The sequence below is a fragment of the Trichoderma atroviride genome, chromosome 4 (genome assembly GCF_020647795.1).
Source record: "Trichoderma atroviride chromosome 4, complete sequence".
Classification (NCBI taxonomy): Eukaryota; Fungi; Ascomycota; class Sordariomycetes; order Hypocreales; family Hypocreaceae; genus Trichoderma; species Trichoderma atroviride.
The window spans coordinates 5,066,509-5,091,634 of NC_089403.1; the positions used below are offsets into that span (position 1 = coordinate 5,066,509).

General features: G+C 53.5%; 5 protein-coding genes across 5 annotated transcripts; 4 read left to right on the plus strand and 1 right to left on the minus strand.

The window, feature by feature from the left end:
* Positions 1–307: 307 nt before the first annotated feature.
* Positions 308–2,096, plus strand: TrAtP1_009088 (uncharacterized protein; the record flags this gene model as incomplete). Its single annotated transcript, XM_066114153.1, has 2 exons — positions 308–907; positions 993–2,096. The coding sequence occupies 2 exons, from the start codon at positions 308–310 to the stop codon at positions 2,094–2,096; spliced, it is 1,704 nt and encodes a 567-aa protein (XP_065970246.1).
* An 8,003-nt stretch (positions 2,097–10,099) lies between these two features.
* TrAtP1_009089 (uncharacterized protein) lies at positions 10,100–10,531 on the plus strand (the record flags this gene model as incomplete). The annotated part of the gene is made up of 1 exon (XM_014087231.2): positions 10,100–10,531. The coding sequence occupies one exon, from the start codon at positions 10,100–10,102 to the stop codon at positions 10,529–10,531; it is 432 nt and encodes a 143-aa protein (XP_013942706.2).
* A 425-nt stretch (positions 10,532–10,956) lies between these two features.
* TrAtP1_009090 (uncharacterized protein) lies at positions 10,957–13,696 on the plus strand. The gene is made up of 3 exons (XM_014086437.2): positions 10,957–11,471; positions 11,640–12,290; positions 12,358–13,696. The coding sequence occupies exons 1-3, from the start codon at positions 11,393–11,395 to the stop codon at positions 12,630–12,632; spliced, it is 1,005 nt and encodes a 334-aa protein (XP_013941912.2). The 5' UTR covers positions 10,957–11,392; the 3' UTR covers positions 12,633–13,696.
* A 7,685-nt stretch (positions 13,697–21,381) lies between these two features.
* TrAtP1_009091 (uncharacterized protein) lies at positions 21,382–21,570 on the minus strand (the record flags this gene model as incomplete). Its single annotated transcript, XM_066114154.1, has 1 exon — positions 21,382–21,570. One exon carries the CDS (start codon positions 21,568–21,570, stop codon positions 21,382–21,384), a length of 189 nt encoding a protein of 62 aa, XP_065970247.1.
* Positions 21,571–21,907: 337 nt separating this feature from the next.
* On the plus strand, positions 21,908–25,086 carry TrAtP1_009092 (uncharacterized protein). Its single transcript, XM_014087232.2, has 2 exons — positions 21,908–22,450; positions 22,574–25,086. The coding sequence occupies exons 1-2, from the start codon at positions 22,381–22,383 to the stop codon at positions 25,006–25,008; spliced, it is 2,505 nt and encodes an 834-aa protein (XP_013942707.2). The 5' UTR covers positions 21,908–22,380; the 3' UTR covers positions 25,009–25,086.
* Positions 25,087–25,126: the final 40 nt, after the last annotated feature.

Here is a 25,126-nt window from a genome sequence, read left to right on the forward strand (position 1 = left end):
AATCTGGAGAAATCCGACGAGCAGCACCGGAGATTGACCATTCCGGATCGGAGCCACGATTCCCCGTCGGCGTTAATTCTACCAGTGCATTTCTGCCGGCCCTGACCGCCTAATTTATTTTCTGTGCCCCTCGTTCACCTGCAGCGATACGTCACCGCGCAGACGACGCGACATTGAAAACTCTGAGCCTGGACGGAGAAGTCCGCATCGCGCCATCAATCGCTTCCACGGGGGTGTGCGGCCGGAGTCTAGAATTGAGATTCTGTCGCTCCAATCGAAGAGCCCGTCTGCAGTCTTCTGTCTGCTGATGCTCCTGCGAGCCTGTGCGAACACCGTACGCACGCTCGCACGATCCGGAGCCCTCGCCATGACGACCGATTCTGGCGCCCTCGCCACCAGAGCCGCAACTCCCGCAGCGGCCTCAGCCTCAGCAGCAGTAGCAGTAGTATCAGCAGCAGCAGCTTCAGCAGACTCGGCGCAGGCTGAGCAGCCAGCTGTGGCGGTAGCTCCAGCAGCCGTCCACGAGACAGCGGCGACGGGCGAACACGGACAGGATGCGACAGTCGTCGGAAGCAGACCGTGGACGGAGAGCGGCAACAAGCCCAAGAAGAACAAGCAGAAGAAGCCGAGCCCCAGGGGTCGGTCTGCCCTCGCAGACGACAGCGCCGTCCTCATCACGCCCGCGGGCGACATCTGGCCACGGCCCTACGTCTTCGAGGACGACCTGCGCCGCGTCAAGCCCTACCACTTTACGTACAACACGTACTGCAAGGAGCGATGGCGCGGCCGTTCGCTAATCGACATCTTCGAGTCCGAATTCCGAGATCGGCCGGTCGAGTACTACCGCAACTCCATGGTCAGGGGCGACATCTACGTCAACGGCCGAGTCGTCGGCCCAGACTACATTGTGCGCAACGGCGACATGATCTCGCACACGCTGCACCGGCACGAGCCCCCCCGTGACGGCGGAGCCTATAGGAATCATCCACGAGGATGCCGACATCATTGTCATCAACAAGCCCTCGGGCGTGCCAGTGCACCCTGCCGGCCGCTACAACTTCAACTCGGTCATCGAAATCATGGTGGCCGAGAGGGGCAGAGACTTCCTGCCACACCCGTGCAACCGATTGGATCGCCTCACTAGCGGCATCATGTTCATTGCCAAGAGCGTCAAGTCTGCCGAAGCAATGGCCATCAAGATCAGGGGGCGTACCGTCAGAAAAGAGTATCTTGCGCGAGTCGTTGGCCACTTCCCCGATGGCGAGGTCGTTTGTGACCAGCCCATCCTCCAGATATCCCCGAAACTAGGCCTTAACCGTGTGCGTGCCAATGGTAAGTCCGCCAGAACGGTCTTCAAGCGCCTTGCATACTACCCACCGCGAGATGGGGATGCAGAGGAGCCGGCTGTCTTAGCGGAAGACGGAAAGCCAGTTGCACCTGCGGATAAGGAGATGCTTGATGATGAGAGGAGTAAGCCCTGGCTCCAGAAAAAGGGGTACTCCATCGTACGTTGTCTGCCAGTGACAGGCAGAACACACCAGCTGCGAGTACACCTGCAGTACCTAGGTCACCCAATCCAAAACGACCCAATCTACGCCAACCAGCGTGTATGGGGGTTCAATCTTGGGCAGGCAGACGCCGACGGCTCGCAGAATACAGACGAGGACGTCATCACCCGCCTCAATCGCATGGGAAAGGAAGAGGTGGCCGAAGCCGTCGTCTACTACGACGAAATGGTGGACAGATATGAGAAGCAGCGGGCAGAAAAGATGACGGGCGAGCTGTGCGATATATGTGCCACGCCGCTCTACTCAGACCCCGGCAGCCACGAGCTCTCCCTCTGGCTTCACAGTCTCCGCTACGAAGATGCCGACGGCAGTTGGGCATACACAAGCCCGCTGCCCAAATGGGCTCTTCCGCCAAAGGGCATGAGCGGACCGACTACCGTAGGTGGGATGGAGGAGCTTGTAGAGGCCGTCAGGGACGAGAACCCTGAGATTTCGTCCGAGGTGCAGGCCAAGGTTAGAGCAGAGGCCGAAGCAAGGGCTCACCAGACTGAGCCGGAACAGGTGCCTAATGGAGGTAACGAATCATGAGCGAAGCATGTCATGAATCATGACGCATAGAATCTGAGATGGAAATACCCATAGATGTAGTAGCGAAGGAATACGCGTTTGTATGGTCTTTGGTTGAAACAGGGAAATCTAGAAAGACATAGATATCTAGATGGATTTGTCAATTCAATCTACATCACCACCGCAATCATCACCACCATAGTCACTCGGTTTCTTTTTTAAGCGAATTTTACTGGAATAAACATAAAAAGCGTCTTCACGAGCTTGATATTCCAGGCCACGTACAATAGAATTGTTCACTAGCAATTGAGACACTTCAACGAACCAGAAACAATCAACATAAAAAGCACCCTGAAGATCAAACAATGGGCTGAATCTGGCGCGCAGTTAGGACACGCCCCTCCAGTACCTATGTACCTACCTACATGTATGTACCTGACGTACAACAACCAAAGACAGCCCGCCAGACCAGTTTCTTCATTCAGTGGAAAAAAAGGCACGAAGCGCCGATGATCCTTCTTAACGCTTTCCGGGCGTATCAATGGAGCTCACACACTGCGGGGGGGAGAGATGCCGCTGCTCAGGCTCGAAACAAGAAAATGCTACGTAAAAACACCATCCAATGGCTATTTGGAGATGGCCTGAAAATGCTGCAAGGGCAAGAATGGAGCACCGTGCAAGTATCTGCACGTTACCTCTACGTTACAGGCGAATTGCGTCAGAGAATTACATAGATGGATAGACCCAGAAAGATATTCATACAAGTGAAAAAAAAAATGCATGTGAAAAGTGAGCAGGCAGATCACCTCCAACAAGGATACCGGCATTACGAAATGCGATTTGTGAATATTAACTGACCCCCAACTAACCAACTAGGAGGGGAGTTGGAGAGGGAGTGAGGGGCGTTGATGGGACACGCAGAGACAGAGAGAGACATAAAAAGTGGCCTGTGCAGATCCGAATCTCTTCCCGTCCAACAGCTGGTGACGACACAAAAATCCGATAGATCGACTTCTTCGACCCTTCTAGACAAGAAACCCAGCCGCACTCTATTCGGGGGGGCTTGCTTGTGCTGGAGGGGCAGCCAGCCAGGGGGGGGGGGGCAGACCCTTGGCTTGGAGGAAAAAAAAAAAAGGGCAATATGCGGGCATGGTTTTTGAGTATTGCCCCGAGAGAAGAAATTGGGCTGGGCTGGGGGCAACGTTGATTGGAAGAGAGAAGGGGGAGGCTGCCGTGTTTTGGGTAGGGTTTACCGGAACCGGAACCGGAAAAGAAACGAAAGAATCAAAAGTTGGTTGCAATGGAAGCGAGATGGAAGCATTGGAGCTGAAGAAGAAAGAAGGTTAGTTGCCCGACTATAATGGTTCGTATTAGCTAGGACAGGGTGCCTTATAGTTGCAAGCCACGGAAATGAAGTCAACTTTGAGTAACGGAAAAGAAACAAGGGCCAGAACTGCAAGGAACAAAAAGAAGAACAAGAGAAGGCTTGGATATCCGGGATCTGGATGGATAGCCGGCGGTCTGAAACCCCCAAAAGGGAGCGGCAGCCTCATTGTTCGTTTCCTCCCCCTCCAGCTCCAGCTGCAGCCAACGACCCCGGGCCACTGAAAGGCGGCGAGACGTTCCTTTTTTCTCAGAGAGGAACCCCAGCGGCGGAGGTAAGGCGAGGCGGTAGGGGAGGGTAGCGGCCGCCATGCGGGTCCGTGTAAATTATGTGGTCTAAGCATGTAGACAAGTAGATGCTTGGTATCTGGCGATGTCTCGCAATAGAGGCATGGAATCTTGAAAGGATTCCCCTGTTTGGCCCCTTTGTGGTAAAGATGGTCGCATAGACGCCTTCTACAGTAGAGGGCAATGACAATGCATATGTATGTGCCAGGGGGCTGGAGAAGAGAGAGAGAGAAAAGAAGTCACCCACTTACACTCACACACATATCACAGACTATACGAGTCATCGACTGCATCGCGTCTAATAGGGTCTGCTCCGTGGCATGCAGCCCAGCCCGTGTGCCATGCATGACAAGAGATGGAAAAGTAGATGCCTAGAAAAGATGGATACTCGAATCAATGACGATTGACGTCTTCGGCCTGTTTGCCCGAGAATGTGCGCGTAAAGGGCCGTTGGCGATGTACAATCATGTCTGTGTGCTGGTGCCGTACATGCTTGTATGAGTAGTAGTGAGAAGGCGAATTTCAGCGTATGTGCGTCTGTGTGAGTGCCTCTAGCTGAACCAGGCTCCTGTTTTGTCCAAAATAGTATAAGCAAAGGTCTCAGTTCGGGCAGATGGAAATTTGAAACAAACAATCGCTCCCAGATTCAAGACATCACTTGTCGAGTCTCGCCCTACCAAATGAGGGTGTCGACTCCATGTCCCAAGCCGTGGCCAAACCAATTCATTTCTCCGTCGTCACAGCTTGTCCACCCACCTCCAATAGCATCCTTCAAGCCTGACAAAGGAAAAAAAAAGGAGGCGAAAGAAAATTTTTTCCCGCTGGTTGCTTGTTCCTGCCAAGGGGGCTAACAATCTTTCAGCTTCGGTGTGTTATTTGCTGAGGCTTGGTAACAGAAACGCACGTCCTTGTGCCGTCCTACGAGCAAGCCAGTGTAGGTAGTATGCAACCTCTTTTTTTTCTCGACCCCTGCTTGCCATGCAGGCAGTCAGTAGTGTTACTCCAACGCTGTTGCGTCAAAGTTGTATACGGCACACGATGTAGTAGTGGTGGTGGTTGCACGACTTACACCCCCCAAGTACCTCGCTGCGTGTAAACGCCTTTATCGGCCTGATGGTGGTTGTGATGTAAGCATAGCTGCCAGCCTGCAGGATGCTGCCGGACAAACAAGTGATAGATCCCTTTCCGGACTCGCCATGTTCCGGGATTAATGCAGGGGGGGCACATCTTCCTAGGTTGCATGTCCTAAAACTCCGTACACCTGGAATGTTGCTTGCCAGAGCGTTGGCCCTGGCTACAGTGCCGCAACTCTAATGGTTAGGCATAATACCGTCGGCTGCACGGGTTTCTCTTGTCAGAGTGTTTCTCAAACGGCCAATATGGACGGCGAACAAAGAGCGAATGGACACAGGCACCTTGTTCCAAATGTTAGGAGCCTAGGAGGTCTGCTCAAAACTCCCCGAACGGTGTGGAGTCGAGTCCCAAGACACCTTGAGCCTTGTAACAAGACTTCATCTGGCAACTGCTGTGACAGGAAGCCAAATGACGCTACCACAGATCTCTGGTGAGCAACTTTTTTGATAGATTTTGCCACACAAGGCCCTGTAGTGCACTTTTTCTTTTCGAAAAATTTCCTCTTGTCCGAGTTCGCCCGTCACAGTACAGTAGTGTCTCTAAATATGCTTGCCATGCTTGCCATGCGCGCAATGGTTGTTTGTTCTAACTAGATTCCATTCCTGGCGTCAGTCTGTAGGGCAACAAAGTGCGGCTGGCAGTTGTGCGCCAAAAGAGCATGGAAGCATCGCATACTGCCTATTCGGGAGCGCCGCGCCTAATGATGACATTTGCTGTTGACGTTGCTGCTGACACCAACATCTGGCTTAGTAGAGCCTTTGGTGCCCAGTAACAAAAGACTGAAAAGGGAAATATTACCAAAGCTCAATTACAAAGACGACTGTTTGTCTCTGTAAACGGGCAACTCTGCATGTGTCTCCGCGTTTGCCCAGACGAGCACTCTGCCCCTAATCATCTAGGTACCCGGCTACTCTCCAAAAAACCATGCGGTGGGTGGATGTCGACCAGTTGCTAATTACGGACCGGTGATTGTGCAATAGGCAAAAGAGAAACTAGGTAGCTTTCCGTTTTATCCAGGAGCCGGCGCTCCGGTAGTGCAAGAGTAGCGCGAAATGATCTACCGGGTCGCTGCTCAGCTTTCCGTTCAAACCACCGAGCAATCTCCAGTTCGGGATGCAAGCAACGGTACCGTTTTGCGCTTGTGACAAGACATTGTACCGCCTTGATGCCCTGTGCGCTAAGTGGCTTGACAGGTGGTGATGTGAGCGTGTCTGGCGTTGCACTAGACTCTGCTAGGAGAATTTCGACACAGACACGGACACTCAGCGTATACTGCAATCTGTCAGCAAACTAGGTCACTCGGCCGTCATCTACTCCAAGTATATACGTTTACGCGGCAGCAAACGCCGGCACTCCGTACACACCCTGATCGCTCTCTGGCATTGCGTCTCCGCTCTTTGGGCTGCATGCTCCATGCTCTTGCTGAGACCGAGCGTTTGCCAGGAACAGCTTAACAAGTCTGTTCTAACCGGCGGAGCGTGCGTCCGATGAAGAAAGCCACGGACGAATGCTCCAGAAAAACTCGTTTGAACCAAAGGAGCGGCAGCCAGTAAGAGGCCCGCGCACTCACCAGGGGGGGCCCCTGTGCTTCCATGCTTCTAGCTGTCTTCTACTGCCTGTACTGTAGCACTTGTGGTAGTAGGTACCACACTCCGGAATGAGCAGCCCAAAGACCAGGAGCTGAAGCTGAGTTGTGATAAGCTGCACGCTAAATGGCTGTATAATGACGATGAAGCAGAATTTCACCAGCCAGGCATCATGCCAGTTGGAAAGCGGAGATGCAGTTAACAAGCGAGCGTGTCGAGCAGGCGAATTCTGTTGCTATCTTTTCCCCCCTTTGATGTAGAGGGCAAGCCAATCGTCATGTCTGGGCAAGCAGAATCTCGTGGGGGATAGATGGGGGTTTTGAAGAACTTTGCACGAGGCCTCGCAGATATGATGGGATGCGTCTTGCAGGTTCTCCGTACTGTAAGTGTCTTGAGCAAGCCCCATGAAGGTCACTCACTCAACCAATCGATCCTCCAGTCTTTGGGTGCAATAGTCATGTTGCAGATGCCAGGGGCTCTTAGTGTACGTCTGGCAGACAATGAACGGGGTTAGCAGGCGCTCTGAGACAGCCTCCTCCAAGCAACGCGGGCTGGCTTGCTGGATTGGAGCCCAAAAGTTATTCGATACGGGGTGGCCATGGAAATAGCGGGAAGTGCCGTATACTGTTGCCGGCGGTCGGCCGTGCGAGAAGCGACGGGGCATGGTGGCTGGCTTCGTCCTTTTTCCCTTGACGCTCCATGGTTGCCCTCGCTCTTCCAAAATGACGTTGCTGTGCAAAACGAGCTACACAAATCTCCCAGGTTGTAGGTAATGCAATAGAAGGTCTCCGTTATAGCCACGGCAATCGAACGGTCCAGCGGACCAAAGATTGGTAAGCCCTTGTGATCGTGGGTTGCGGCAATCGGAATCGCATGCCGCAGCAGCCGCAAAGTTCGGAACAGTCCTTTTCTCTGTCCATGTCCATCGGATTTTCGCACCGACAAAAAACGGTCTCCGCCATTGGGGTTGGCGTCGTTCGCCTGAGAAATTGCCACGCGCCGCGTGGTGGTCTAGCATGCAGCCTCTTTTGTGTGCAGCACGCGCTAGTCGCTCAGGAAGATTGGAGTAGGAAGAAATAGCCCAATGAGGCACCCATCCAAATGGACGGACCGCAAACTCGTGTGTAAAATACTGTAAGGAGGCCAGTGTTTGCTCCTCCGGCTCTCGAGGCCTAGACAGAAGCCCTAGATCGAAGACAGGCTAGAAGCAGCAACCTATGATGACAGCACGCGGTCTCTGGGGGGCGTGCGTGACATCTTCACCATGCTAGAGTCTGGTGCCACCCAACCTAATTCTCTGGAGCCCTGCCTGTCAGAGGCTCAGCGGCATCACCAGCGCTGGCAATGCTCGGGCCCTCGGTGAAAGATCGGCTGTGCGCTGCGTGCTGGATGCTGGATGCTGATGACATATCCGCTTTCTGGAAGGTTTCGAAGCTTCCAAACGTCTGCCGCCCACTCTTGATGTGAGCCGGATGCCGGGATTTGCGGCCGTGCCGGCTGTGCTAGGACGGATAGCAAGGCGCTAGGCCACATGTACGCTGGCCGTTGAGAAACAGACTTGAGATCTCGACTGTTATCGACGATCTGGGAGCGTACTGTACTGTAGTTGCAGCATCTTTTCGGAAGGGGCGTGGACGAGGGCTTCTGGAATCTGGACGTGGTGCCGGATGACGGCGGAAACTAGGCGCAACACGATGTGTTTTGGAGAGTTGCAAGTACCGTTGGGAGTTGCAGGTACAACCGCTGACAGAGCGTGGGATTAGGAGCTGTGGCGAAATGCAAATGCAACGATGCTGCAAGTGGGCAATGGAGATGGGCAATGGGGATGATGTGATGTTTGCCAAGGTGTTGCTAACAATGTTGGAAGCAGAATAGTTGACGTTTTACAAGGTACACGGCCGCTGTACTGCATGCACTCAGCCCTTTACTGACTGACTAATCTTATCCGATTACATACCTCCCAATTACTGCTTCGTTCTCGGCAAACAATGCTTTGGGGATTTTCTTGCCCCATCCCAAGATGCTGTTGATTTTGAATTTTTATTTCGTCTTACTTTACTTTGTCTTTCTATCCAGTGTTTTTTTAGTAGCCTTTGATTTCTGGTGGCGGCAGCTAATAACATCAATTACCGAGGTTATGTAGTATTGGCTGGGCCTAGCACCACGGTGGTATGGCGGTAGTGGGAGGCGGCGGGAGGAAGTGTGCTTCCAGTGCTTCTAGCAACTGTTGAGGCATCTGTAATCTCGCTGGCAGTAGCACCAATAGGGCATAAAGCCAATGGCTACAGCGAGCGTGCTATCGGTACCTCCAAGTACTCGGGCTACCAAGCACCACGATGACATCGATGCCTCTACAGCAGCCCTACGCAATCTCTTCACCGCAATATCGGGCATCCTGTAAATTAATCCAATGTACTCGATACCTGCGCGCTCGCAATTCTCACATTTTCACTCGATTGCAACTGTCGCGAGGCGGTCAGGCATTTGGGCTGCAGCTTTACATGTATCTGCCAATCCATGCGGCGCTAAGGGCTGCAGCTAGAAATGCATGTTATCATGTACCTCGACCTGTAGCCGTCAATCGTCGATGCCCCCAACTCCAAACTTCCTCCATCATCCCGGTCTAGTCCACGGCTAGAGCCTTTTTCTGCTTGCAATAGACGGCGGTCAAGTCAGCCAGCGCGTCGAAATAGTCCTACAGTAAGTAGTACTTGCACACCACTGCCAAAAATGGGGGCGCCAGCCGCAGACGCCAATTTGTTCAGCAGCAGCAGCGAGAGAGGCGCACCAAGGCCTGTTTAGCTGCAGCTGCCGCAACAGCCAATGGCCAATGGCTGGGATAGGACGCCGCATACTGTACGCCGACGGAGACGATCCACCGCAAAGCAAGCAAGTCCCTGGCCGCAGGTCTGCCGCTGGGAAGCCCGCACGAGTTCGCAAAAGGAGGGCTGCGCTGGGACGAGCCAGAGCAAGAAACGTTGGGAGGGATGGGATGGCGAGAGAGGAAGAGACGCAGAACGAAGAAAGACATCGCCGGCTTTTCGAGGTGATAAGAGGAGCACAGAACCAGCTTATTGGGGTTCATGCGGTGCAAAGCAGTAGAGACTGCTGCTGTCTCTTGTTTTCCGCACTGCGCCCCTCAACTCTTCGTATCGCCCGCCCAGCAGAGACCGGGGGCCGTTATTTACAACAACTACAGGCTACTGTACATGCCAGTACGCACATCCAGCAAGTGGGCGAGGTTTGTCTTCTGGCCCCAACATGCACCGGGTGGAGAGCCGTCGCTCAACTGCACTGTATGGCCATGCCATTCTCCCATCGACGCCTTTGGCGCTATGCCTCGACGAGCCTCCAAGCAGGCCCTCGCCGTCTGGCCGTATATCGAGGTACCGCACATGGCAGGGACCCAATGGCCTAGCCAGCCTAGATCGCGATCCAGTCCGTCTGCGGAATACTGTGCGTCCAGACGCCGCACTGCCGCCATGTCGGCACTACGAGCACCAGAATAGCATGCAAGGCCACCATGCCTTGCTTGTGTCGACAGCCTAGCAGGCGACTTCCGCTGTCAGACACGGCGAGCGAGACGGGCTGCTGAGCTCCATCAAACATCATGTCGAACCGCCGTCGACGCAGATGCAAGAGCCGCTATTCCAGCAGCGTCGCAGCCAGATCGGCTCCGCCTCCAGCCCTTGCAACGAACGGGGAGCTGCTCGCGACTCCGGGCGGCGAGACGGCCACCTCATCAGGCTTGCCATTCGCACGTTGACTGGCGACGTGGTTGATGGCCTCTCGGGGCCTCTTTGGCCTCTGGAGCCTCATGCTGGCTGTCTCGCCGCCGCCGCCGCCGCACAGCGATTTGTTTCGCCTTTGGTTGCCTGTCTGCTTGCTGCTTGGCTTGCGCCCCCAGCTGAGGCGTTATATTCCGGAGTACATGCTGGTACTTCATGCATGCATTTCTTCGGCTTGGACACTAAGGCAGCGCGGTCCGAGGGACAGGCTCCCTCTCGCCTGCCTCTCGTCTCTCGTCTCTCGTCCGAGTACCAGCAACCTCTGGCGTGGCCTTGATTGGCAGCCAGGGCCTCTCCCCGCGTAGGCCCCGGCCGTACCAATACCAGCTCGGTACGCTCACCTCACCTTATCCGCTTTGCTGCGACGCCTATGCCAGTGCTGCGACTATTACAGTAGCAGACGCCACACCACAGAGCACGCACGCTTCTGGCTGCAAGTCTGAGGAAGCCCGGTCGTCCGCTCGATGGTCTGTCTAGACTCACGCCCGGCCCCCCCCTGCTGGCCTCGAAGGATGTACTCATTCTACCGCCACCCCCTTCCCCACCCTCAAAGTATCTGGTCCCTTCAGAGGTACAAGCACTCACTAGAAGACGACTTGTGGATCCGCGCTCATGGGTGGATGGGACTGCCTCGAAGGCAATTGCAGCATATTATTATAATATGGTACCTGACGGCATCATATTCTGGTCCTTTTTTTTTCTGTCCCACTTAGAAAATCAAGTTTCACATCTTTCATCTTTCATCTTTCGGACTCGACTCGCGGTTTCCAGTCTGCTGGACGCTTGCCTGCTATCTGAACCTGTCCCCGAGTCTTATAGTTGTCTCTTCACAGGCGCTGTTGCCAGCGTTCTTGCTACCACATATTTTCGTATTCCCATTGCTTCTCGTGACGAAGCAATATCCGTGTTCGATTTCAACAAGCTCGAACCGGATCCTCGAATTCACCCTGTTGACGTCGATTCAACAAGAACAAAACGATCCATTTCTTTACGTAACGCGAATCTCGACGAAAAAAAAAATACAACTCTTCGACTTTTTGCGATAGCTCCCCCACTCAATCGCGTTTGCGGCTCTTGACTCTCGCCGCAACCGCCCACCTTCAATTCGACCTCCGTTTCGATTGTAACTATAGTTTGCATGTCCCTCTTATACAGAATACAATACGACATGCCGCGATCATCATCCGGAGAGCCTTCTAAACCGTCCAAGCGGAAGGGTAAGTCTCATCTCACTTGTCTGCATCTCATATGACAACACCACCCCCGCAAGCCATACTATTCAGCTACCCGGCGTTGATCATGGTCATTCCCTTTCACCGTTTTACCCTTCTTGGACACTGCCTCGAATCATGTCAAGAACTAGTCAGCTAATTGGTCATGTCCAGGCACTCGAAGCGTCTCGACTCTGACTCCAGCTCAGCTGGCTCGCAAGAGGGCCAACGATCGTGAGGCCCAAAGAGCTATCCGGGCCAGGACCAAGGAGCACATTGAGCGTCTGGAGCGTGAACTGGCCGAGCTCAAAGGAGTCCAGAGCCGCGACAGAAAAGTACAGGAGCTTCTCCGCCGGAACAAGATCCTCGAGGAGGAGATTGCCAGGCTCCGGGAACACTTGGGCTACACCGCCACGGAATCGTCCTATTCCTCGAATGCCGCAGGTACGCCAAGTACCATCATCAACAACGCTCGTGACCTTTTCTTCGGACAACTAACCCCAAGCCCATCAGTCTATGACGGCGATCTCAGCTCCAGCAGCGGCGCCGTGCCAAGCCCCAGGGTGTCGCCTCTGCCGTCTGGCGACTTTCACCAGATCCCCGACTATGCACAGCAATCCTATGGACACATCACCAGCGCCGCCAGCGAGCAATGGCCGGCATCTGTCCCTCCTAACCCAGTCCTTGGCAACATTCCCAGCCCCTCATCCCCCGCCCATGGAGACGAATACAACGTGGGATACATCCCGACAAGCGTCCCTACGTCCATGATGCCCTCTTCCCTCAAGGAGATTAAGCAAGACTACGACGAGATTGATCACAACAGTAAGTATATACTTGTTATTCCTCACACGGGGTATTGGCAGCAACTAATATGGCCTCTCTCTTCCAGGTGGACTCAGACTCAGCACCCCAGCCCTGCACAATCTGCCGCCGACTTATATGCAGCAGCAACACCAACACCAGCACCAACACCCGCATTCTCAGCCACACCCGCAACACCAACCTCAACACCAGCCGCAGTCGCAGCAAGCGCCGCCGCCGCCACCACCGCTGCACTCATACGCCCATCAAAGCCAACCGCCAGCTCACCCTGCACACGGCGCGTCGCCTCACACACCGCTGCAGCAGCGAAGTCAGTGGAACAACCCGTATTCATTGTATTAGACGACAGACAGCACCGATAGCCGAGAATCACGCCATCGCCACTGTTTCCAATCGTTTTCACCGCACGACGACTGCCTAGAAGGCCGTCCAACCAACTCAAATACCTTGCTGCACCTTGATCCGGGCATCCCCGAACGACTCATTTTTTGGCCACGACAATCTCCGAGAGGCAATCTAACTCAACGAATACGATGCTTACAACACCATATATTGCCACAGTCCTCTGCATGCTTACGGCCGTGCCACCTTGAGTGTTCACCAGCCAATCGGCTAATCGTGAAGGCAAGTTGCCAGAGGGCTGAGTGGAGCTGGGCTGTGTACGTGGCATCAATGAAGAAAAGAGTGTGGTGAATGGAAACAAGTTGCGAGATTGGCCGGATGTGCTGGTGCAGCTCGTTGAGTAGGGATGAAAACATTTGGGCAAGCTTTGAAGCGACTTGTCTCTTTTGGCGGATAAAGACAAAATACGGGTATCAAAAGGCATCGGCTTACAGTGGCGAGACCTGTTCTACGACTTACGGAAGGGTGTTTCAGGGCTTTCCCAGGGCATTGGGGGCCTGCACCCATACACTTATGGCATTCATCGGCGTTTTTGGGCTTGTATATTATATCGAACTTTGGCGCATGCACACAACCGGACGGACACATCATGATGCATCAGCGGGGTACAAGGGGTTCAGCAGCGGGCTACAGCAGGAACGATGATGGTTATATCTATATTCTTTTATTTACAACAAAAAAAGACACTCTTGGGACATACCATGAAGGGGTTAACCGGGCTGGCTGATGGGCTGGGCGGATAGATGGATACTTTTCTACTTTTCTTTTTTTCCTCTTCTTTTCTTCCTTTACTGGGCGGGGTATTTCTTTTGTTTTTTGGCAAACGGTTTATGAAGTCAGCTGGGTCTTCTTTCTGTTTTTTTTTTTTACTCTTTGGCTTATCATTTTTAGAGCTGCGTTATATGGGTATACATTTCCGATAGAGGAACCATGAGGTTATGAAATTAGATAGTGTTTGGGATTATATAGCATGTGAATTTCACGCCATGTTTTGTTCTTGTCAACTTGCGTTCCCTCTTTCATATACTCGCTTGATATTGAGTGTTGCTATATTGCCCGACGTGCATGTTGGATGAATATCAAGACATTTGATAGGTAATCGCCAAGTACAAAACGGGAATGGTGAGAACTCTCCAGCGCCCAGATATTCACAACCAGCTCCTGCTAGTTCTCCTCGCTTAAATAAAGCCACCCCTTGCATTTCCTGGTTGACTTGTAGCTTAATCTAGCAGCATGGTGCCCCTACTGGACTGTTTGAGTTGCCAATGTTGAGAGAAACATACTTGCAGAAGAGTCTACAACAAGGCTTAAACTCAATTCACAGCGGTCGTCTACATTCAAGTCCAAACAAGGATAGGACTCAAGACAGAACACGATAGGGGGCGCTACCATGCGTCGTGTTTGCTCTGGACCGTCTTTTAGCTGGGGGGGTTTGACTAAAAAGCGAGACTATTCGATCTCGTCTCTTTCTCTTCTTGGCTTCGACTGCCTGGGCCTAAAAATCTGTGCGTGGGCAATTATTGGATCCTGCGACAATGTTTACTAGCTGCTACAGCTAAAGTAACGCCCGTGGAACTAGTAGCTTTTTGTTGAAGATTACAGCTGCTCTATCTAGTAAACTATGCAGACTAGCTAAACACGGGTAATTTGCTAGTAAGGGAGCTGAGAATGACAGCAACAGGCAAATACAGCTGCTGAAGGGGATGCCGTTCCTAATCTCCCTGTATGCATTATGCGCCTCACCGCATGTATGTATTGCGCTCTCGTAAGTCCCTCAGATCTATTACTAACAAAACGCGATTCTTGAGAGGTGTGTATATGTCGTCGGGAAGCGGACGCTTAACATTAAACTCTCCAGACCACATGGGGGACGGATGCATTCAGGCTGAAAGCAGATGATCTCCTAGCACCAGCAGTAGTTGGGCGATGGCGGAGAAAGATCCGACCTTTAGTGCCTGGGCCTACCAGTAGATGATGGGCGGCGAAGGAAGCTATCTAGCTGGAAGGAAATAAGGAGTGGTTGGTTTGATGGATGCTATGGAGACTTTGCTTTCAGCTCTTTTCAGCCTCACGGGGATTGAACCATCTGGGAGTTATTGGCCATTGTTGAGATCCTTGTCAACGAATTGGTCGCTTCTTGGCATTCCTTCCATGAAATAAAAGTCGGAAAATTTTGCAAACAAGTAGAGTTGAAAAACAGGTACATCAGTATTTTTGGTACAGGTTCAGAGAGGAGAGTGGAGTTTCACCAAGAGGGGGGGCCAGAAAAACAGGAGCCAAGAGGGGCAAGTTTGAGAGAGGAGGAGAGGGGGGGCGTGTGGCTCCGTAGATGAGAGAATATTGAGACTTGGAGAATGGATCCAGACAATTTCAGCAATCCAAGGTGCTTCGTGCCTGGCCTCATTTTCCCAAATCGACTCTCCTTCTTGGCCCTGATCGAGTGGCGCCCGCTTCCTCTGGTGCTCAACGACGCCCGCCTGTGAGAACGTAGAGCTTATAGCGCTGTCCAGCCTTGGTACGAGCATGGGGCTATGAACAAGGCCAAGCCTCGTTTTACGCGTGGCGGGTATATATGAATACAAAGTATCTGTTACGTGAGTTAGCATACTGGTACTACTCGCAGGTGGAGTGCATGAGATGCGGTCTAGATGACCCCCAAAATAAGTGGACTTTTGCCTTATCTACGGAGCATTCCTGTGTGTACACCAAGAGAGCGAGAGAGAGAGAAAGTGAGAGGCAGTGGGAATAAGCATCTTCGGGAGATAATTGCCGAGACACACGAGATGCTGCTTCTGTACATGATCGTAGAAAAAGAAGGAAAAGGGTGTTCTGGATCGACCCAAGGGGGATGGGGCCATGCATCAACCGTCATCACGGCGTGCCCCGTACGAGACACTAGAGCAGCTTGTACTTCGTATGGGGTATGTACCTGTCTGTCTGTCTTATCTTCTCGGAGTAATTGCGTGTATAAATAGAAAACAGTGTAGACTCACCAGGCAAGAGGCTAGGAGAAATATCACGGCGCTAGACGGCGCACGATGAAGAAGAAAAAGGGATCATCACCAACCTTCCAAGCCAACGCTAGCAACGCTGTTATGTCGATATTCATTCAAGCGCAATGAACAAGGGTTTATAGACCCTTTTCCCCTTCTTCGTCTTGTTTGTTCCCTTGAGAAGCGGAAATGTCACTTTCATGCTAACCGCACGGCTGCTCCGACCTCAAGTCTTTGCTGGAGCTTCGTCTACTTCTCTTCCCAACAGAAAACCCCCTTCTCATCGGCCTCACTGCGGCCAGTCTACTTCAGCTCCAACATATACGCCCTGGAAGCGGCGGCGGCGGTAGTTGCCCTTTTTCTCTTTTCTGGGGTATCCAAGCTTGTTTCGGGGATTATGACGGGCGCGCGCGGCAGCGGTAAGGACCCCCCTTTGCGGCTAAAGCTGTGCTTATCATATAAACAACCCGATGGTGTTTACGTCGTCACTCATGTATCATAGCCCATTGTAGATGCCCAGCACCTTGAAAGGGATAGCCGCACTATCGCCTCGAAACAACCTGGGGAAAGGGGGGCGTACGTGGGATCATTTCAGTTGCGATTGGCTAGCCCGCGTTGCTGTCGTTGTGCTGTGTCAAACAGAGAGATTCAGCAACGCTGTAAACCGAGTCGTTTGAGCCAAGATGGTATCAGAGATCCCAATGCTTCGTCGTGACATAGTTGCCGTGGCAGATAGAACATACCATGCTCATTTACACGAAAGACTGTAAGTACACCACGATGGAGCTGATTTCACCAGCTCAAAGGTCGTATACATTCCTCCATTCTTCATCATCCCTGCCCCTGTCAGAGCTGTATGCTACAAGTGATAGAATCACATATCGTACCTGTTTCCCTAGTCTTGGCCGCATCATTGTGATGGCCGATGCAGATGCTGCGGGATCACCAGGCACGGGACGTTGGGCGACGGCAAGCCGCATCTGCATGATGGCCCGTTTGAGCTGAGACAGGGTCTCCATCCAACATGTCACTGTTAATGCCGAACCGATTCCGCGTCGCTTGTCATTACATTTTGTGGCTGGAAGGATGCCGTAATCGTGGCGTATGCAGAAACGTGTCAGCCCGTCTGTCTCCAAAGATCATTACAGTGTTGCCAGAGACGCCGTTTCTAGTCTCTTCTAGCAGAACAAGCGTACAGTATGAGCGCCACCTCGTTGAGATTACTCCTAAAGGGGTAAGAGGTGTCGAAAATCATAAACAGCGGTATGCAGTAGGCGCGAGTTACTGTACATGGCAGTAGTGCATTTTTTGGCCCTTTGTGAGAGGGGTGTATCTTCATTTTTCCCTCCCCCTCTCCTATCGTTTTTGACGCGCTCTTTGTTGAGAAAGCCCCTCTTAACACTAGTCTAGTCCACCAAAAAATGCCAGGTCTCCTAGTCCAAATAGCTGTGCATCCGGTGGGAAAACTCCTCCCAAAAGGCTGAGGGCAAGAGCCCACCCAGGCCGTTCCAAGCGCTGGTTGGGCCGTCAGATATCATGCGGTGGGTTCATGACAGCGGAGCAGCAAATAGCGAGTATCAAGTCCTGAAGAATTGGCCGAGCTTGACCGAGCCGTCGGTGGCGGACCAAGGAGGAAGGACGGGAGAAGCACGCTAGAAGGACTATCGAAGCTTTTCATTTCCATCTTCCATCATCAGGCTCCACAGAGCGGCGAGGGGGGGGCGTGAACCAATCTCAATTTGTACCAGACCCAGGCTCGGATTCCATGACCTTGTCGGTACAGGACAGTAGCGCGGTACATCTTCGAACGGCCACCCCTCCCCCCCTTCCTACAGAAATTTCCACGAGGAGACCCTGTTAGGCTGGTTTTGGCTCAAGTCGACCTATGACATGAAAAGAGAGGCGGAGGAGGAAAGGGATAGTGCCGTGGCGAAACAGCACTGACGATGCAGAGAAAAAAACAGCTGATGAAGCGAACGTTGAGATGGGAGAGTAAACCAGAAATGGCAAATAGATCCCAAAGCATTCAGGCAGAGTAGCCCAAAAGCGAAAAAAAAAAAAAAAAAAAAAAAAAAAAAAAAGGTCCAAAACATCAGAGGCGAGGAGAACTCTGTGCTCCAAGTCCGATGAAAAAAGGCATCGTGCGGATGAACAAACACCGTAAGGATCCCCCAGCACTCAGTAGCTCCGATCACAAATACATTTCGCTACTCCCATGCACCGCTCGCTATGCTCCGTATTCGCCTGAAGGCGGTCCGCAGATGGGGGGCGAGAATGTCGGTGCCTGTTGAGAGCTGAAAAAGATGAGACTCCGTCGAAACCCACCCCATTGGCTCCGTAAAAAGTAGCACGAGCCGGCTGCTCATCTGCGGAGAGAAAAGGAGCGCACTAGACTGCGTGCCGTGGGACACGCATGCTCGAGGAGCAAATCATCGTCATAAGCCCGCTCAAAACCCACTCTCCTCATGCGAGCTCCGTGCTTGCAATTAAGATGAGGTTTCGGTGAATTCACTAAAAAGACACGCATCGTGGGACTCTGAAAAGCCTCCAGTTGCATCACTGAACGCCTTCCCAGCGTGTGTCTCGAAACGCCACAATAGGGAGGAGCGTCCAGAGTTGACCTTGTTAACGGAGAGGCGCGAATATAGCGCACAAGTTAAAACAATAATGGTCTGTGTGTGCTTGGCCCTTGACTGGTGAACTGGTCCGCACGTGGTTGGAAATGAAACCCCCGGCTTTGGCTTTGCATATTCTACGCCTTTGTTTGACATCTAGACGAGCCATGCGATCCAAATGAAATGCTTCAGCCGGCTCTGACTCAACACACGATAGCATGTAGTCTCCTTGAAAGTTCCTTTGCCCATGATTGGCCGTAAGCAGGTATATGCGTATTGTAACAATGCGTATAGGTAGACTAAGATGTCTTTTTGGCGCGGTGCGTCGGCAGTTGTTGAGCAAAGTTGTGGATATGGTGATCCATGGAGAAAGGGAGCGTTGCCAAGCTGCATATAGCGCCGTAACATCGTGCTTCCTTTTAGTGTCTTTCCCATCCATCCACCCACAACATTCTTTAGGAACAAGCGGCGTACAAGTAGTACATGGTAGTACTTGTAAAGCCATCGAGAGCTTGGCGCCTCCCAGGGGCTCCTCCGTCGATCAAGGCCATCATGTCCACCTGTCCAGGGCGAGGATCCTGATGATACCCTGCGGTAACTACCGTATCACTTGTTGAGCGGGACTGAGGTGCGCCAGCTCGGCAATAGGCTTCAATGACAAGGAGATAACAAGCGGCGGTGCAGAAGAGCGAGGACTCTGAGACAGGACGTACTATACACGCGGGTGGTGCTTCGCACTTCGCAACGCACTTCGCAACAGCTCTGCCAGTGGCAGTCCAGTGCCCACATATTGCCGCTGCACTAATATTCAGGTGAGCTGGCGTTGATATGCTTTGGCGAAGAAGCAAGTGTTTCAACATGGCCGCTTCCTAGTGCCACGCCTCTCCCACTCAGCGTGCAACTACCAGAAGCAAGAATGCCCCAGTCTTCAGCCGAGCAGTACACGTACCGTAGATACACCACCGGAGGCGTATACCTTGCTCACATGCTTGACTGATTCATGTACTTTGGTGCCATGTAACCCAGCGTGTGCATACCACTAGCAGTATCCATTCCGCTGCTATCCACTCGTCACATATGGTATAATAGATCTTGCCGAAATCTAGTTGGTGTGAGAGGACCAGGATTCTCCGCATGCCGCAAGGAGCTCTTGACACGAGAGAGCTGAAAAGCGCCAAGTCTCCATTCAGAATGAATTTATGAAAGCAATATGCGCGTTGGTTAGAAGGCTTCGGTTGGTCAAAGTTGGCCGAAGGCTCGCATGTCGGTAATTCAGCAAAGTTTGTTTCGGCTTTTGTTCGCCTCGCGCAAATAAAGAGGGTATGACGCGGGAAAGGCAATGTGATGTTGCTCTTCATTGGTACCCCGTACCCTTGCATGGCCAGGCATCGCAGACCAACTAGGACCGTCTTCTAATTTCGGAGTCCCTGACGATACTCTCAAGAAAGCTGGCAAGTTTCTGGTTCACACAACAAAAAAAACCCTCCTCGTCCACTCAGCGCATTGGAGAAGGGTCTCGAGTATTCAGCCATAGGACGCAGAGAAATAGTAGAATGACTCGTGAGACTCTAATCGCAGGACTCGGGTGTCGGATCCGGGTATCGCCCCCGCAGATGCCAATCGATCATTGTGGGACCTGTCATCAGTCATGATGATACTAGCATGCATTACTCGTGCCTGTATATGATATCCCAAGCAGGTGGTGGTTTCAAAGGGACCAGATTCTTCTCTGCTGTGGCAGTAACGAGTGTCGGACCCCTAAAACCCAGAGTGTCGCTGTAAGACCAGGGAGATTCAGCTCCTGAAGCCACCTCGCTTGTTTGCATCGTCGTAACTGTTCCTGTAAACAGAATAAGCCAAACAGCCGGCAAGCGCGCAGCAAAGGATTGATAAAAGACCCTGTCTGGCGTCATCAGCGCTGCTGCAACTATTCAGCCGCACCAAGCCAGCGGGAACAGGAATATGTTAGCGGCAGGCGGCTAAGCCCATTCAAATACTCCGGCAGGCAGGTCCCCCAGCTAGGAGACAAAAGTAGGTACAGTAGCATTGGACGCGGGATCTCCAGGATCCCACGTAAGATCACGCATTCTTCCAGCCTTGCTGGACCCTCCATTTGGATGCCACTCCACAGGCCCCTGTCTTGCGCCTCTGTGATAGTCCCACTAGCCATGCAGACAGTCTAATGCCAGGCTACTTGGACTTTGTCAGCGACCTATCTTGATTGACAAAGCAAAATAGTAGAAGGAGGCGGCCAGTGGCGGGATGAACAATGACTTGACCAGTTGAATTCCCTTCAGTTCGAGTGCAATCAGGGGAAAAGCGTCAAGCTAGGAACTGAACAGGGAGACTTGTTGACGAGTTGCCTGTTTTGGTCGTTGCGCGCACGCCCAAGCTGAAGATGAATGGCATATTGTTTTTAAACACGAAGAATGCCAATACATGCAGAGAAAGGGCGCGTTGAGTCGAAATGTTTCGCCAAATGCCCGCTGTGCTCTGTAAAACTGGAACTGTCTGCGGTGAATGCAGCCATGTAATAAGCAACGCCAGGGTGAAGTGCCGGTGTGACAACGGCTCATACCAGTAGTCCGAACCGCGAGTTTGGCCACGCCTCTCAGCCGCATACACGTATCCTCTCAGTGCATAGGCGCGGCACGAGCATGGATAACAGCAGAGGGATGAGCTGTCAAGCATCCCAGTCATCCAAGCCGTGCAAAACTGCTGACATGCCATGCGAGAGCCCTGAACGTTGCACTGACGGGGAGTGCGAATTCTGCTGCCATGCACGGCGCAATCCGAAGGAATCACCGCGTTGAGAATCCCGGAATCCAGTCACCAGATCAGATGCTTGATCCTTGTCCAACCCAGCAACCCGCCGGCCGCGGTTCATGAAAATGTCTGCATACACCAACAATCAGCGGCATATCAACAAAGAATCGCATCACGGGGGCGTATACTCATGCTGGCACTAGTATTTGCAGTCATCAATAACCAACACCAACAGACCCGGCTGTGACCAGTGCCCGCCCCGTCGTCTAGCAAAGCCGGATCCAGCCCGTCGGGATCAGATCAGATCCACCAAGATCAAAACTCAGCAGCTTTAGATTGACCGATATCACGGTGGAGTCCCGAGTTCCGTCGATATAAGGGCCTTGTCCGGACTTCGTCGTCGATTACGGCATTTATCCGTGGCCGTTGGACGAGCACCGCAACCTTGGCTTCCGTCGGGGAGTCTCGCTCGACCTCACCGAGGCCGAAGACCGCCAAATCCATGCGTCGCCCCCAAGCCCCAGGTTCATCGTTGCTCTGGCTCTAGCGGATGGGATCCCCAGTTGGTCCCCGATTATTTTGATAGAGGCTGGAGTCTTTGAGTGGAAAGCAAGCATCGATTGGCTGCAGCTCGGGAATAGCTCTGGCGAAACTCCGGGTATTTGGCCATGCTTGACGCTCCTGATTGGCTGCAACTCAGAATTGCCCCGGCAAATCTTCGGCTATCCGGCCATTTCAGGGCAATACCCAGGAAATACCACGGCTGGACCCTGGCTAAACGCCCATAGCGGGGAACAATGGCGGGGAAACTCGTTCAAGAAGGGGCATCCTTTCCCCTCGTGATACCGAGTGCATGTGTACATGTTAGATTTGCGCGCGGTTTTCGGAGAATCCTACCTCTGCTCGATGCCATCAGAGACGAGAGCTGCCAAGATGGGCGAGTAAGCCCGTTAGTGGGAAATGTGCATTGAGGGACGGCCATCTGGCCTGATTTCTTTTACGTTTCTCCGAAGTTGTCACGGCTGGCATGGCTCTGTGTGTGTCTCTATATTGTGTGGCCGACGGGTATATAAGTTGCCATGTCTGTTCTTTTGCGTTCTTGTAGACTTTTTTTGTTATTCTGATATGCTCTGAGGCTTTGCTCTAATCTCATCACTTGGTACTCTCTTGTGAGATTGCTTGTATGTTACCCTAAAGTCTGAGAGACTCGAGTATACTGGAGCTCGTCGAGATTTTGAGATATATTTCTGGTGTGGCATATACACGCCGACATAATTTCATCTCGTCTTGTTAGACATCACTTCATCATCCAGAATGGCTGAGATTGATGTCGAAGCCGTGTTGAAGAAGCTGACTTTGGCAGAAAAGGTCGACTTACTAGCAGGTGAGCTACATGTACTTGAACACCACACCACATCATCTCAACTTCCAACCACCACACTCAACCTTCAACTATTACAGTTGCTCAAACCGAGATATCAGTATTCACATGACTAACAGTCCCCAGGCATCGACTTCTGGCACACAAAAGCCCTCCCCCAGCACGGCGTCCCCTCGCTGCGCTTCACAGACGGCCCCAACGGTGTAAGAGGCACAAAGTTCTTCAATGGCGTCCCCGCGGCCTGCTTCCCCTGCGGCACGGCCCTCGGTTCCACCTTCAACACGTCGCTGCTCGAACAGGCAGGTAAGGCCATGGGCACAGAGGCCATCGCCAAGAGCGCCCATGTGATCCTCGGCCCGACTATCAACATGCAGCGCTCGCCCCTCGGCGGGCGAGGCTTCGAGTCCATTGGCGAGGATCCCTTCCTGGCCGGGTTGGGCGCCGCGGCGCTGGTGCGTGGCATCCAGAGCACCGGCGTGCAGGCGACGATCAAGCACTTTCTGTGCAACGACCAGGAGGACCGGCGCATGATGGTGCAGAGCATCGTCACGGAGCGCGCGCTGCGGGAGATTTACGCGCTGCCCTTCCAGCTGGCCGTGCGGGACTCGCAGCCAGGGGCCTTTATGACGGCGTACAACGGCATCAACGGCGTGTCGTGCAGCGAGAATGCCAAGTACCTCGACGCCATGCTGCGCCGGGAATGGGGCTGGGACGGCCTCATCATGAGCGACTGGTACGGCACGTACAGCACCTCCGCCGCCGTCGTGGCCGGGCTCAACCTCGAGATGCCCGGCCCGCCCCGGTTCCGCGGCGAGACGCTCAAGTTCAACGTCTCCAACGGGAAGCCCTTTGTCCACGTCATCGACCAGCGCGCCAGGGAGGTGCTCCAGTTCGTCAAGAAATGCGCGGCCTCGGGCGTCAAGGAGAAGGGCCCCGAGACCACCGCCAACAACACGCCCGAGACGGCGGCGCTGCTCCGCAAAATCGGCAACGAGGGCATCGTGCTCCTCAAAAACGACAACAACGTGCTGCCCCTGAAAAAGGACAGGAAGACGCTCGTCCTCGGCCCCAACGCCAAGCAGGCCACCTACCACGGCGGAGGCTCCGCTGCTCTGAGGGCCTACTACGCAGTCACCCCCTTTGACGGCATCAGCAGCCAGCTCGCTTCACCGCCGTCATACACCGTCGGCGCCTACACGCACCGCTTCCTCCCCGTGCTGGGCGAGCAGTGCACGACGCCAGACGATGGCATCGCCGGCATGCGCTGGAGAGTCTTCAACCAGCCCCCCGGCACCCCTGGCCGGCAGCACATTGACGAGCTCTTCTTCACCAAGACGGAGATGCACCTCGTCGACTACTACCACCCCAAGGCCGCCGACACGTGGTACGCCGACATGGAGGGCACGTACACCGCCGACGAGGACTGTGTATATGAGCTCGGCCTCGTTGTTTGCGGCACGGCAAAGGCCTATGTAGACGGCAAGCTCGTCGTCGACAACGCAACCCACCAAGTCGCCGGCGACGCCTTCTTCGGCTCCGCCACCCGCGAGGAGACCGGCCGCGTCAACCTCGTCAAGGGCAAAACGTACAAATTCAAGGTCGAGTTTGGCTCCGCGCCGACCTACACGCTCAAGGGCGACACCATCGTGCCCGGCCACGGCTCGCTCCGCGTCGGCGGCTGCAAAGTCATCGACGACCAGGCCGAAATCGCAAAGTCCGTCGCCCTGGCCAAGCAGCACGACCAGGTCATCATCTGCGCGGGGCTCAACGCCGACTGGGAGACCGAGGGCGCCGACCGCGCGAGCATGAAGCTGCCCGGCGTGCTGGACCAGCTGATTGCTCAAGTGGCCGCCGCGAATCCGAATACCGTCGTCGTGATGCAGACGGGCACCCCTGAGGAGATGCCCTGGCTGGAACAGACGCCCGCCGTGGTGCAGGCCTGGTACGGCGGCAACGAGACGGGCAACTCCATCGCCGACGTCGTCTTTGGCGGCTACAACCCCTCTGGCAAGCTGTCGCTCAGCTTCCCCAAGCGGCTGCAGGACAACCCGGCCTTTTTGAACTACCGCACCGAGGCTGGCCGCACTCTATACGGCGAGGACGTCTACGTCGGGTACAGATACTACGAGTTCGCCGACCGCGACGTCAACTTCCCCTTTGGCCACGGCCTCTCCTACACGACCTTTTCCTTCTCCGGCCTCGGCGTCGCCCACGCGGATGGCAAGCTGAGCGTGTCGCTCTCCGTGACAAACACGGGGTCCATTGCCGGCGCACAGGTAGCCCAGCTGTACATCCGCCCCGTACAAGCCGCGAGAATCAACCGCCCCATCAAGGAGCTCAAGGGCTTTGCAAAGGTCGACCTGCAGCCGGGCGAGACGAAGAGCGTGACGATTGAAGAGCAGGAGAAGTACGTTGCTGCGTACTTTGACGAGGAGCGCAATGAGTGGTGCGTTGAGAGGGGCGAGTATGAGGTTATTGTGAGTGATAGCAGTGCTGTCGGGGATGGAGCGCTGAAGGGGAGGTTTTCGGTGGAGGAGACGTATTGGTGGAGTGGGATTTAGGATTTATTATATATATACCTACCTAGCTGACGAATTTAATGACAATGTAACGATCCGTTATAACCGTTGATTCAAACAAGGCAAAGAATTAGGCCGATAATCGCTACTGTAACGGAAT